The sequence below is a fragment of the Carettochelys insculpta genome, chromosome 2 (assembly GCF_033958435.1).
Source record: "Carettochelys insculpta isolate YL-2023 chromosome 2, ASM3395843v1, whole genome shotgun sequence".
Lineage (NCBI taxonomy): Eukaryota > Metazoa > Chordata > Testudines > Carettochelyidae > Carettochelys > Carettochelys insculpta.
In genome coordinates this window covers 247,206,547-247,219,533 of record NC_134138.1, presented here as the reverse complement: position 1 = coordinate 247,219,533, position 12,987 = coordinate 247,206,547, and the positions used below count along the sequence as shown (strand labels likewise).

The 12,987-nt window shown below is 45.9% G+C and overlaps 1 protein-coding gene across 2 annotated transcripts in view; it reads right to left on the bottom strand.

The window, feature by feature from the left end:
• Positions 1-12,987, bottom strand: part of APBB1IP (amyloid beta precursor protein binding family B member 1 interacting protein) — a 107,782-nt gene that overhangs the window by 56,330 nt on the left and 38,465 nt on the right. For both annotated transcript variants that reach the window (XM_074984891.1, XM_074984892.1), the window contains exons 2-4: positions 8,675-8,746; positions 6,969-7,056; positions 1,129-1,418 (exon numbers count right to left, since the gene is read on the bottom strand). In XM_074984891.1, coding sequence (XP_074840992.1) covers positions 1,129-1,418; positions 6,969-7,056; positions 8,675-8,746 — 450 coding nt within the window. The remainder of the gene's footprint in view (positions 1-1,128; positions 1,419-6,968; positions 7,057-8,674; positions 8,747-12,987) is intronic.

Genomic DNA, 12,987 nt, shown 5'->3' with positions numbered 1-12,987 from the left:
AGCTCTCAGTTAACACTACCTTTGTTTTTATTCACACAGATAGAAGGAACACAGTCAGTAAATAACTCATCAGCCTAAAAATACTGGCAACTTTGAAGAAAGCTTTTGACCTCTAAAGGATTTGTATTTTCTACTTTATTCACCATGCTTCCCAAAGCTCAAAGAGAAACACACACATCTAATACACAAAACACTACCAGAAAATATAGAAATGTTATTTAGCTTAAGGACAGTTTTAAAAAGAAATGGCAGAGCTGATGGAAAGTTTTGAGTGCTTCTTTAAAAGAAATGCGGTATTCCTTTGTTGTTTCCACAGTTTTAAAGGTTACAGAATATGGCCCTAGCACTGGAAATGTAATAGGGATGAATGACACTCTAAGTCCATGTGACTAAAAGACGCCCAACAGAACATCAGCTATAGATTGGTTTGGGGGCTACCTATCAAGAGACCTGACTGGCAGGATTATGGATTTTGACAAGCAAATTCTTCTTACACCAGCCTTTGGCACTACCAACCATGCTAGATAACCTCAAAGACAATACTAACTAAGATGCTAAATCAAACAGCCACGTTTAGACAATTATTTCCCATTCCCTTTGTGCAGGCTTCCTTCTGGCATTGCCACTGCCATTCGGTTAATAGCAATATATAGCAGTTTTGCAGGAGGACAGTGAGCTACCCAATCAGCAGCATATTAAGCTGTTTTCAGCAGCTCACGTAATGGGAGTGCTCTGACTTTCAGCTAGGGCTGGGCAGGCAGGCAATGTCTTTGAGAAGCTGCATCTGCACCCTCAAGGCCATTTAAAGACCTAGAACTCTGCCTAGGTTCCTTATGGAACATTAGCCTCATTTGCTTGCCAGAGCATTGGAGATGGCTTCAGGACAGTGCCAGGAAAACAGTGGCTGTGAGAACTGACACAACACACAATCTCATAGGCACTTTTTCATTTGGGGAGAGAAGAGGGATGAAGGACACATCTTGAGTCCTTCTGTGATGGGGTGTTCATCCGACATGAGGCAGAGCACATTAAATTAACTAACCCCGATAGGCAGTACCTGGGGGAGACGCTAAATAATTGCACCACAAGGTATGGGGATGTTTGGTACAAGGTTCCTTCAGTGCTTACCTGAGTGAGTGGTTCAGGTGGAGGAGGTGGTAGTGGGAGGTTGATGACAGGATCTGGTGGTGGAGGGGGCAAGTCATCCTCAAAATGTCCAGTGGTGATCACAGGGACATTTGATTTGAAACCATAAGAAGCACCAGCACAAACACCTGTGGAAGGCTGTGTGACCGCACTTTGTGGGGAGGCAGAAGTTTTCTGTGCTTGCAATGTCTTCTGTTCAACTTCACTAAGGTCTGCCATCAGATCAGCCATTAAAGCATCCAAGTCATTGTCCTCCAGTGTACTCAATGATTCTGTTAAGAAAAGTCCACCCCCCGAACCATACATTAGAGTGGGTGACCTGAAAAACATTTTGCACTCAGTTCAATGAAAACAAAATGGTAGAAGAGCATGCTATCTGGGTAGGGTAAGGGAAAGGGTACAATTTTAAAGAAGACTTTTGTTTGGGTTCTATGAAAAAGGTGCATTTTGGGGATAATTATTCATATGCTCATGCTCAGGGACAGACTAGAAGGAATTTTCTGTTGTAAAAGGACTGCATTCATATCTCAAACCATGTCTACACTAGCACTTTTGTGGGTAAAACTTTTGTTGGTCAGGTGTGTGAAAAATGACCCCTCCAAACGGCATAAATTTCACTGACAAAAGCGCCAGTGTGGACAGCACTGTGTTGATGAGAGGTACACTTCCACCGACACAGCTACTGCTGCTTGTTGGAGTGGTGTAATTCTGCTGATGGAAGAGCTTTCTAGCCACCTAAACATTATGTTCTCCAAAGCTCCAAGGGATGAGGCCTGATTTAGACATGAGCCCTGCAAAGGGCTGAAACTGTTTCTGATACAAAAGAGTACTTAAGCCCTTGTTTAACTTCAAGTAGGCATCCTTTAGTCTGCATTGACTATGGATCGCGCCCTTTAAAGTTTCAATTGAGGACTTCATTTACAGCATCTACTGTGACTATAAAGACCCACACGAGAGTGACAGTCCTTGCTGCATCTCTTGCAGATGTAGTGGGTGTCTGGCAAGTCCTTATTGTGCTTTCTGTGCGCTTGCTTCTCCTCTGCTAGCTGTCTGATCTTCAACTCGCCCTTCTGAAGGCCCTTGTGTAACCCCTGCCTCCATCTGCTGCGGTTGTCTGCTAGTTCTTCCCAGTTGTCCAGCTCGATGTCTACCTCTCTGAGGTCTCTCTTGCAGACATCTTAGTAACGCAGCTGGGGGCGTCCAGGAGGTCTTTTGCCAGAGGCTAGCTCACCATACAGGATGTCTTTTGGAATTCTTCCATCATTCATCCTGTGGACATGGCCAAGCCAGCAGAGTCGACGCTGCCTGAGGACGGTGTGCATGGTTGGGATTCCAGCTTGCTCGAGGACGGCGGTGTTGGTCACTCTATCCTTCCATGATATTCCAAGGATGCGCCTGAGGCAGCGCAAGTGGAAGACGTTCAGCCTCTTTTCTTGGTGGGCATACAGGGTCCAAGTCTCGCTGCCATAAAGGAGGGTGCTGAGGATGCAGGCTCTGTAGACTTGCATTTTGGTGTGAGTGTACAGCTTGTTGTTATTCCACACTCTCTTGCTGAGTCTGGACAGAGTTGTGGCCGCTTTTCAAATCCTCCTATTTAGCTCAGTGTCCAATGACAGGGTGTCAGTGATGGTGGACCCGAGGTAAACGAACTCGTGGACGACCTCTAACGTATAGTTGTCAATGCTGATTGATGGCGATTCAGCAACATCCTGACTATGTTTGTCTTCTTTAGGCTGATGGTAAGCCCAAAGTCCTTGCATGCTTTGGAGAACTGATCCAGCAGTTTTTGAAGCTGGTCTTCTGTGTGAGACACTACAGCAGCATCGTCTGCGAACAGCATGTCTCTGATGAGGACTTCTCGCACCTTAGACTTAGCTTTCAGCCTTGCAAGGTTAAACAGTTTCCCATCAGATCTTGTGTGCAGCAAGATGCCCTCTGTTGAAGATCCAAAGGCATGCTTCAGAAGGAGTGAGAAGAAGATCCCGAACAATGTCGGAGCAAGCACGCATCCTTGTTTGACGCTGCTCCTAATTCTGAAAGCATCCGATAATGCGCCGTCATATTGGATGGTTCCTCTCATGTCTTCGTGGAACGACTGGATTATCTTGAGTAACCGTGGAGGACAGCCTATCTTGTGGAGCAGTTTAAACAGACCATCCCTGCTGACCAAGTCAAAAGCCTTGGTCAGGTCAATGAAGGCTATGTAGAGTGGCTTTCCCTGCTCCCTGCACTTCTCCTGCAGCTGCCTTAGAGAGAAGACCATGTCAATGGTAGACCTCTCTGCGCGGAATCCGCACTGCGATTCGGGGTACACCCTCTCAGCAATCTTCTGGAGTCTGCCAAGGATGACACGAGCGAACAGTTTACCAGTGACGCTTAGGAGGGAGATTCCACGGTAGTTGTTGCAGTCGCTTCTGTCTCCTTTGTTCTTATACAACATTACAACTTCAATTCCACTCAAGTAGTGAAACTTCTCACCTCCTTAAAGATGATGGAAACTTTGCTGGATCAAGGCCAGACTTTACAACATGACTTTACAGCAGCCCAGCTGCAGTGGCATAGCAGTGCTGCTGCGAGGTGCATAGTGTAGCTATGACAGGAGGACTCAATCCCTCTTATATGCATAGTGCTAAGGGCTCAATACAGTAACATGGTATAAAGTCTGGCCCTGACACAGCAAAGTTTTTATGCACATGCCTGTCTGTAAGGAGCTGAGAAGTCCCATTGACTTTGGTGAAAAAGTTAAGAAAGGGCTTAAATACTTGTCTGCATCAGAGACAGTGCTCAGCACCTTGCAGGACTGAGGTCTGAGGTCTAAATCGGGTCTAAGCCTCCCTGGGGGTTAAGAGACCATGACCCCCTAAGAAAAAGTGCTATTTGTTCCAAGGGCAGGGAGTGGAGAGAGGGACAGTGATAGGGGCATATGTGCAGGGTCATCCCAAGGGGTGGCTGGGCCTGGGGCAACCCTCACCCCCACTGATGGGGCCCAGGGTAACTCCCCCCCACATGACAATCCCCACCCCTCCCCTTCTCTGACCCCAACCTGCCTAACCTGCCTCCTCGCCCCCAGCCAACCGGGCCATGCATTACTTGGGGCAGACACAGTGCTGCTAGCAGTCAGCAGCTGCAGGAGGTCACCTCCCTTCAGCCCCCCTGCTGAATTCACCACATGGCTTGCGGGAGCATCAGCCTGCTCCACTCTGCTGTGCCCTTCTCACCCACTGAATCCCACTTCCCCATGGCGGCAGGAAACAGTCTCCTCTCCCCGCCACCTGTGCTGGAGTGGAGCTCAGCAAGCCACGAGGGCACAGTGTGGTGGAACAGGGCACAGGAGGCTGCCACTCCTGCGCCCCACGGGGCTAGCGTGGGAGTGGGCATTCCCACTTCTGCTGCTGCCTGTCACCACTGCTGCGCCCTTTCCCAGGTAATCCTCCCCCGCCTGCCCATAGCTGGGGTGGCTCCCAAAAGCACAGGGCTTAGGGCAGCCACCCCAGTTCATCCTCTGGACAGGTGGCTCGGCATGTGTGTCTGGAATGCCAGACAAGAGGGTCTACAGACAGCAGGCCCTCAGGTAATAAGCAGCTCAGAACCAGCCCAAAGCCTATGATGGACAGAGCACAGACTGGGGACCTCCCAGGGTGGAAGTGAGGAAAAGCCCTGTGAGAGAAAGGGGTCACCTGGGAAGGGCAAACTGGAGGAGGACCTTTGTGCAGAGCTGCACTGAACTATGAGTAGTGGAGCCTGTGGCTTTGCACTTGGATAAGGAGGAAGGCTGTTAGCGAGTTAAGGGGGGAGGTTGTTGCTCTCTGTGGGCTTGCAGAGCGTGGCAGAAGAAGACAACAGAGCCTTTTCTTGGAACCAAAGCCTCGTCAGGAGAGTGCACGACTCCCTGTTGGACTGGAACTCTGCCCAGGATTCCTGAACTCTGAGTCTAGCCACCCTGTTCAGTGTCTAGCCTTTAATGCTGTGGTATCACTGGGCCTCAGGGCCTTTGTTTTGAATGTAACCCTATTTTACTGGTCCCCCATATTCTCCCCACCTGCAGTACCCCCCCACACCCACATCATTCTCCCTCTCTCCACAGCCCTCCATCTGGGCAGCACTTCTTCCGCCTGAAGTAGCCTCTGTCTCAGAACCAGGTTTTAAAGGGACCATGTCCCCTATGTCCATGCAGTTACACGTGCGTAAAAGCAGCGTATGTGCGAGGCTTTCAGATATACGAAAATAATTTCTGAAAAGTCACATATCTACTTCCTACACCAATCACTGTGCGATAGACCGTAGTAACTTGCCACACTTAGGCTAGGTCCTTCTACTAGCCGTGGAAGATTGAACGCTTAGGTTCAATCTTCCAGTTCGCCGTTTTGCACACACGTGAAACAGCGCATTCCGGGACCAATGTGGAACCCGGAACTCCTTGCGAGCCGCAAGGATTAAGGAATGTTGGCGGGAGGAGCACTCCCATTGCCATTCTGCAGTGAGAACAGGGACCAATGTTGACGGCTGCAAAATTGATATTAGGTACACAATTGGCGTACCTAAAATTGTGTAGCAGCCGTCAGTATTCCCGGTAAGTGTAGACGTAGCTATAAGGTAATAGGCAGGGCTGTGAAGAAACATTCAGTCAGTGTTAAAAATATGCCATTTCTCTGTTAAGGTATTTTTCCAAAAGAGATCTAAAAATTCCATATTTGTTGTGTGTTTTTTAACTCTGACACACTTAAATGAGATAACACATTTATCTGGACGCTCCTGTTCACTGCTGCTGCCACAAGGAGCTGAGGGCAACGCTGCAGGGAAACCAAACCAGGATGATGCAAGGGACCCTCAGGCTTCTTCCTGTGGCCACTGGTAACAGTGCACACTGCTGACAGCATCCACTGAGGAGGCACCAGGACAGGCCTGTATGCACCAGCAGCCTGGCTCATAAATTCCCTACAGTGCGCTCCCAGCTGGCCCCCTTCATCTACCTGCCTCACCTGGCTGCACACGCTGGGCTGCCAGCACCAGCCTGCAGCAGGAGCCTGGCTGGGATAACGCACTGGAAAATACACTGCCCGCCAGCTGGCTCTCAGCAGAGCACCCAGACGGCTCTTGCCAGCACGGTGTACTGAGACACACTGCCTTCCTTTCACCTCTGCTGCTATCCTGTGATATCACTGAGAGCTGAAATCACTGAAGACCTGGGTTAAGCAGCGGAGTGCAGAACATGTTGTCGTGCAAGTGGTTGCAGGCTATCCAACAGTGACAGCACACAAGCACCAGCGGCAAAGGCATGGAGCAGCCACAGAGACATTGCTTGATACCCCACACCCTTTGTGGAGTACAAGATGAACCCCTGTGAACACGCCTCTAAACTCTGGGTTTTTGCTAAGCAAGGACAGGCAACTGTGTGGTTGGTGGGGAGGGGCTGGAGGAGTGGTGTGCTAAATAGATACTCATTCATTGGACTTTTCCTGCTACTCAGGGCAAGGATGCTGCCCCCTGCACTGTGGGTGGAGTTTCTGCCTATGGTGAAATGCGTTTGAATGTGGGATTTTCCCAGGCTACTGCTTGGTTCCCTTTCCCTTTTATTAAAAGTTCTCTTTTGTCATGGCCAGACTCAGTGGTTGGGAGAGGGGAAGTATTGCCTCTTTGAGGTGCCCACAGCTGGTGTTATATTTTCTCAGACTATTGGATGGAGGCTCAAGCGGGTTCTGTTTTGTATGGTTAAGAGGACTCCTAGAAATGGAACTGCACCCTTGTTGCTGCCAGTTCCACCTTGCAGAAGAGTGACATTAACTCCATTACAGCAACACTAAATAATCCTTCCAGTCACTTACCGTTTAAATCTTTAAAGCCAACTGTAAAGTTATATTCTTTATTAGATGCTTTGGGGGATGGAGGCTGGACAGTTTCCACTCCTAAACTCTGTTCATATGGAACAAAATGAAAAGAGTTGACATTAATATTTACTGGGCATGTTACACTCATAATTATTCCGACAAAGTCAGTTCTTCCGTCAAGAAACAGAAACACACATACAAGTGTGCTGGTTTTATTTGCTCCATGATGTTTTATATGGACAAATGTCTTCTCTACATGGAGAATTTCTAGTCTGCAGTTTGTTCTGAAGAATGCAGGTTGGGGATTGGTGCTTTAAAAAATGCCAAGAAACATGCAGAATTAAAACAAAGAGCAGATTCCTGTCTGTGATTCCACTGTGGAAAAAGCTGGCTCTAGCAGCTGAATGATTTTGGAAGCATTTATAAATACTAGGATAGGCTGAAACTGGTCCAAGTTTTCCATAAAAAATTAATAAAACCTCTTTACCAGGTAATTTCTTATTTCCCAGCCCTTCAATGTTAGTTTCTTATGTACTTGTACAACACTGAAAAATTGAAGCAAGTGAATTCAAAATGCTGCTTTTGCCTGACTGTTCATGCTTGCAAAAATAGAGAAGGTGTGTGTAGGGAAAAGGAAGGAAATAAACCACATGCAAAAATTTCACAAGCCCAGATAAAAGGAATTTAGAAAGAAGTTTATATATAAAATACAGAAGGGAAAAATGACAATCATAGCCCCAGTCCAGCAAAGCACTTACTACTGGCCTGCTTGATGTTAATCATATTCTTAAATGCTTTTCTGTATCAGTGGACAATTTATATACACATGGAAACAGAGGAACAACAGCCAAATAGAAAAAAAAAACCAGACAAATCAAAGTAAAAACAATGGAAGCATAGAACAAATATTAAAAATTAAACTTGAAGAGGCAGCATAAATTAGAATCAGGCCTATTTTGACTTTGGGGCTGTTTGCACTATGAATGTGCCATATCTACCTCCACTGTCTGGCCCAGTTACACTGCCAGAGCAGTACAAGAGACCCTAATGCAAATGAGAATAAGGCCCAAAGACAGTAATAAAAGTGGTTATGCCATTCGATGAATAATGATGCTAGACACTTCTCAAATATTCAATAAATAATTAAAAACATTTTTGTCTTCATACCCATAGCTTATAGTTGATTCAGTTTACAGTTCATAGTTGTGGGATCCTCAAAATTGGAGGTTTGTAAAAACAGGTTGGACAAACCCCTATCAGGGACAATCTAGGTTTGCTTGGTTCTGCCATAGCACAGGGGCATGACTTATCAAGGTCTCTCCCCTGCCTACATTTCTGTGATTCAGTTGGTAACAGTTCCTTTAAACATGTACACAAAGTGTTCATCCCTGTGACTCAGATCCAAATGCTTCCTGTTTCCATAGCAGAATGTTTAGACATTCTTGTTTAACTTTTGAAAAGGCTTTATCACCTTAGAGCTGTTTCATGTTCTAATCCACTGTAATGTCACTATCCTGGTTGTGCAGGCAACCTGATTTAGATGCCCAATAGAGAAAAATCAGTTTTAAGTCACTTTCCAAAGGCTATTGGTATTTATTCAGTATGAAGGTGTGGTGAGTAGTTGGATAGGAGTAAGAAAGGTAAAGAATTCTCCTTATTTCCCCCATTAGGATAATTTCTCTGTTTTTAAACAAATTACTTACCTGCGTCAGCAGATCCATTTCCCCCAGTAAATTGCTGAACATTTCATCTATATCTTCACATGCCTGCTCCATCTGATAAGAAATAAACCCATGGACATCAGCATTAGTTTGTTTAAAATTTCAGAAGCAATTTTATAAACACAGAAAACTAACTTGATCCTATTTATTTCTTAAAAGTCTTCCCAATTCATACTGGGAAAAAACACCCATGAGTTTCTGATTCAAGCTAATTTAGCTGATAAATCTTTGCATAATTTAGAAATAATTGATAACAAATTAGCTCTCTGATCTTGTGTATGCTTAAACACAGGCTTAATGTTATGCTCTTGAGTAATTTCCATCAATCCTTGGTCCTCCATGTATAATCTAGGTAGTGCCAAGATATAATCTGGAGGCAGGAATTAGAGTCAGGAGATCAGGAGGCAAGGTGAAGTCTGGACTTGCAGCAGGACCAAAGTTTGTATGGTTGTCCAGACAACTTCTTGGAGCACCTTCCACGGTTAAATAGGGTGGTTGGCCAATCAGAGGACAACAGGGTACTGTCACTCTGGCTCCCTTGGGTGATACGCCCTGCAGTGCCTACTCTCCACAGTGATCCCTGGTTGGGGCTGTGCCTGGCCTTCTGGTGGCTCTTTGGGAATATCAGCCATTCCCGTCTCTGCTGACTAGGCTTCTAGTCCCTGAAGTCCTACAGTGGAGGTGGCTGCCAACCACAGATTCTTTATCTCACTTGCTCACCCTTATGGTCAACTAAGCTGCCATGCCTGGGCAGCTTTAGCGGGAAGCCCCTAGTAAGTCAAGGGCTGGGAGGGTACAGACAGTGGCCTAGTTCCCAGCAATGGTCCTCAGCACCATATCCTTCTACCTCCACAGGTTACGTAATTTCCTCTTTTTGATCTTGGAGTCCAGTATGCCCTAGACAAGGGGTGAGAAAAGTAGGGGGGTGGATCCCCTTGGGAAGAAATGAAATTTCAGAAGGTGGGGCTGCAGCATGATCAGCTGCTGGGTCTCAGGTTCATCCACCTCATTAAAAATGTTGAAATATGTTATTGTTTTTATGTCTGTGTATTTGCATTTATATACTGATAAATAAAGTTTTTACATTCTACATACTTATTTTCTTACACATGCCAAAAGGAGTTTTTTATATAAACATAACTGAAATTCCCATAGGTTTGGATTTCATTAGACAGCTTGGGGTGGTCCTGGTATCTGACTCTGGCCTGACTTTGACCCTGATTCTTGTTGACTGCACCACCCAGCAGTTCTGGCAGCAGACACACTCACCAGGTCATGAGACCCCCCAAAAGCCACAGGATGCACTGCCTTAGGATGGTCTGACTGACAGTGCATTCCCAATTCCTGATTGGTCTGGACATACTATTTAAATCTGGGGAGAATACAGGAAGTTCATCTGTACAGGTAGGCAGGATCCCAACTAGCTGCTGCTATAGATCCTGCTTCCTTGTGTTTCTGATACCCAGTTTCTGACTAGGCCTTGTCTTCTGCATCTGACTTCTGGTTTCTAATCCTGTATTGACAAATGACTGTTTCCTGCTGTCTGGTTCTGTCTCATGCCACGTGGCTAACCGCCTATGCCCCAGTGCTGACCATTAAGGTGAAGCATACAACACAGAGAATTATAATACGTTACTGCTCTTTATTTAAACACAACACATACAGAGAGTACAGATCATATATGAAACAACCGCCACCCTCGAGAAAACTTCCCTTACTCAAGTACACCCTTCCCTTGAGAATCCTTAGGGGACAATCTGTGTTCAGGTAGACAGGGTCTCCTGGTACCTTATCAGGCTCCTGAAGCATCTTCCCACAGCTTGAGCTGGTGAAAATGGCCCAGGACCTGTGAACAGATCAGTTCCTGTCCTTTATAGCTTTCCTGTCTCTCTGTCAGGGACTACTAAATCAGCCTACACAATCTACCAGGTGACTTTGTTCCCAGGTTACCTCACCCCAACAAGTTTTCCTGGCTAGGAGCCAGTCTGTTATCCATGGTGAGGGGTTTGCAACTGAAATAGAGAGAAGGCCAATTTTTTTTTTCAAATTCAGTTACAAAATCAATATTTTAAGAGCTGCAATTTATGTGGATACGAGAAAGCCCTTAATAAATAACATCAAACCATACTTTTTGTCACCCATATTTTAAGAAGAGCACACACACAATGATTTGTACCAGTTAGAGAGTTAAAAGTTACTCCCATCTCCAGGCTTTACCCATCTCAGCCCAATCTGCCCCCATCCCCAAGCTTTACATCCCATCCCACAAACCTCCCCCCGATCCCCAGGCTTAACCCCTCTCAGCCCCAAACCTGCCTCCTCCCACCCCCAGGATCTACCTGCCTCAGCCATCGAGCTCCACGAGCTGCCGCTGCTCCCCCTGGCACCTCCTTCTCAGTGCAGCTGCGCAGCTCCGGCAGGGGTAGGCTCGGCCACCCCACCCTTCAACTCTCCTGAAGGCTGACTTCCCCCCCACTGTGGGATGCACAAGCAGCTCCCTGCCCTGCTAGTTTTCCCCCGTCACAGTGACTGCTCAACAGCTCTGGAAGCTGCCACCTCTTAAACAAAAAACTCAGTTCCATTTTAACAGTGGGCATTATTTAATTGGCGGCAGCCTCCGGAGCCTCAAGTGGAGTCACCAGCTCCAGTGCTCTGAGCCACAAGTGGCTCCTTAAAGAACCACATACGGCTCTGGAGCCACAGATCGCTGACCCCTGTTCATGGTGTTTGTGCTAAAACGAAGAACCATCCCATGTTAATGACAGCCTGTAACCAACCTTATATCACTGTGTCTTGGAATTTCAGTTCAACGTGAAGTAAAAGAACAGACGGTGGCCTGATAAAGATACGTAGAATTCATACTCATGCATAGAATTCATAAATTGTACAGATAGATTCCCCCAGCCATCACAGAACACTTGTGACAGTTGCAAAATATCAGTGCTACAAAGCATCCAGACAGGATGACTTTACAGGCAAAAGTTCCCTTCACTTCATTTCCTTTCCCCATCATCTGGTTCTCTCTTCTCCTGGATCCTCAGTTCCAATCCCCCTGCTCAGGGTTTCCCAAACTTTATATTGTTGTGACCTGGCTTTTTGCAGTACCTTTTTTTGTGGCCCAAAAATATAAACACAAATAAAACAAAATGAAAAACGAATAGATTTTCACTGTTTATTATTTATCCACAACAATAACAGTACATAATAACAATATGAATCTTGATATAAAATACTTAAGTGCCTAACTTATTGTTATTACCTTAATTATGCAGGAAAACACAAAATGTATCAACTTAATAGGATTGTGCACAATAATTTGTATACTTTCTAAAGACCAGTACCACACTTCGGGAAATGCTGTTCCTGCTGATTGCTGCAGCAAGATGGGATAGAAAACTGGGATGTGGTGGGTGGCTGGGATCTATCCCATTCACAAGACATGCTGCTGTGTATTGGAACCAGCTGGTCAGTGACAAGCGGCCTTTACAGCTAGTCCTTTGTGTAAGAAATGTGCCAGCAGGAGCTCAGTACTGCTAAAGGAGTTGGGGAATGTGTTCTGCAGAGATCATTTACATAAAAATACAAAGGTGTGCATATGTAAGTCCTTGTAAACAAAGCCTCATGGGAGCAAGCAAAGCAAGGAGGTTTTGTCTATTGTAAGCAACATGTTGTAAAGTCACAAGTTATGTTATCACCCAGTATAAGAATTGTGGAGTCTCACCAATGCTTGAAAAAGCAGTCAAGTAGCACTTTAAAGACTAGCAAAATATTTTATTAGGTGAGCTTTCATGGGACAGACCCACTTCTTCAGACCATAGCCATCCTAGAACAGACTGTTCTGAACAGGTCTGTTCTGGTCTGGCTATGGTCTGAAGAAGTGGGTCTGTCCCACGAAAGCTCAGCTAATAAACTATTTTGCTAGTCTTTAAAGTGCTACTTGACTGCTTTTTGTTTTGATAGTGTATAGACTAGCATGACTCCCTCTCTGTTGCTATTCAATGCTTGAAGTTTTGTGTGTGGGGGAAGTTATAGTGCAGTCATCACTACTGTGTAAAATGGATTACAGAGGGCTCCCCACCTCAAAGCATTGTGTAGGTGGAAGGAGGGAGGTATAGTGGTTGAGTCAGCTGGCTAGAAGCCTTTTGGCTATACAGCTATAAGACCGGTTTGACTAGTTCACCCCTTCACAGGTAAGCCCAACAATAGGTCTATAACAGCAACAAAGGGTCCTGTGGTACCTTATAGTTATTCTGTAAGAATCTACCTTGGTAGACACTGAGATGCTGTGGCTAGGC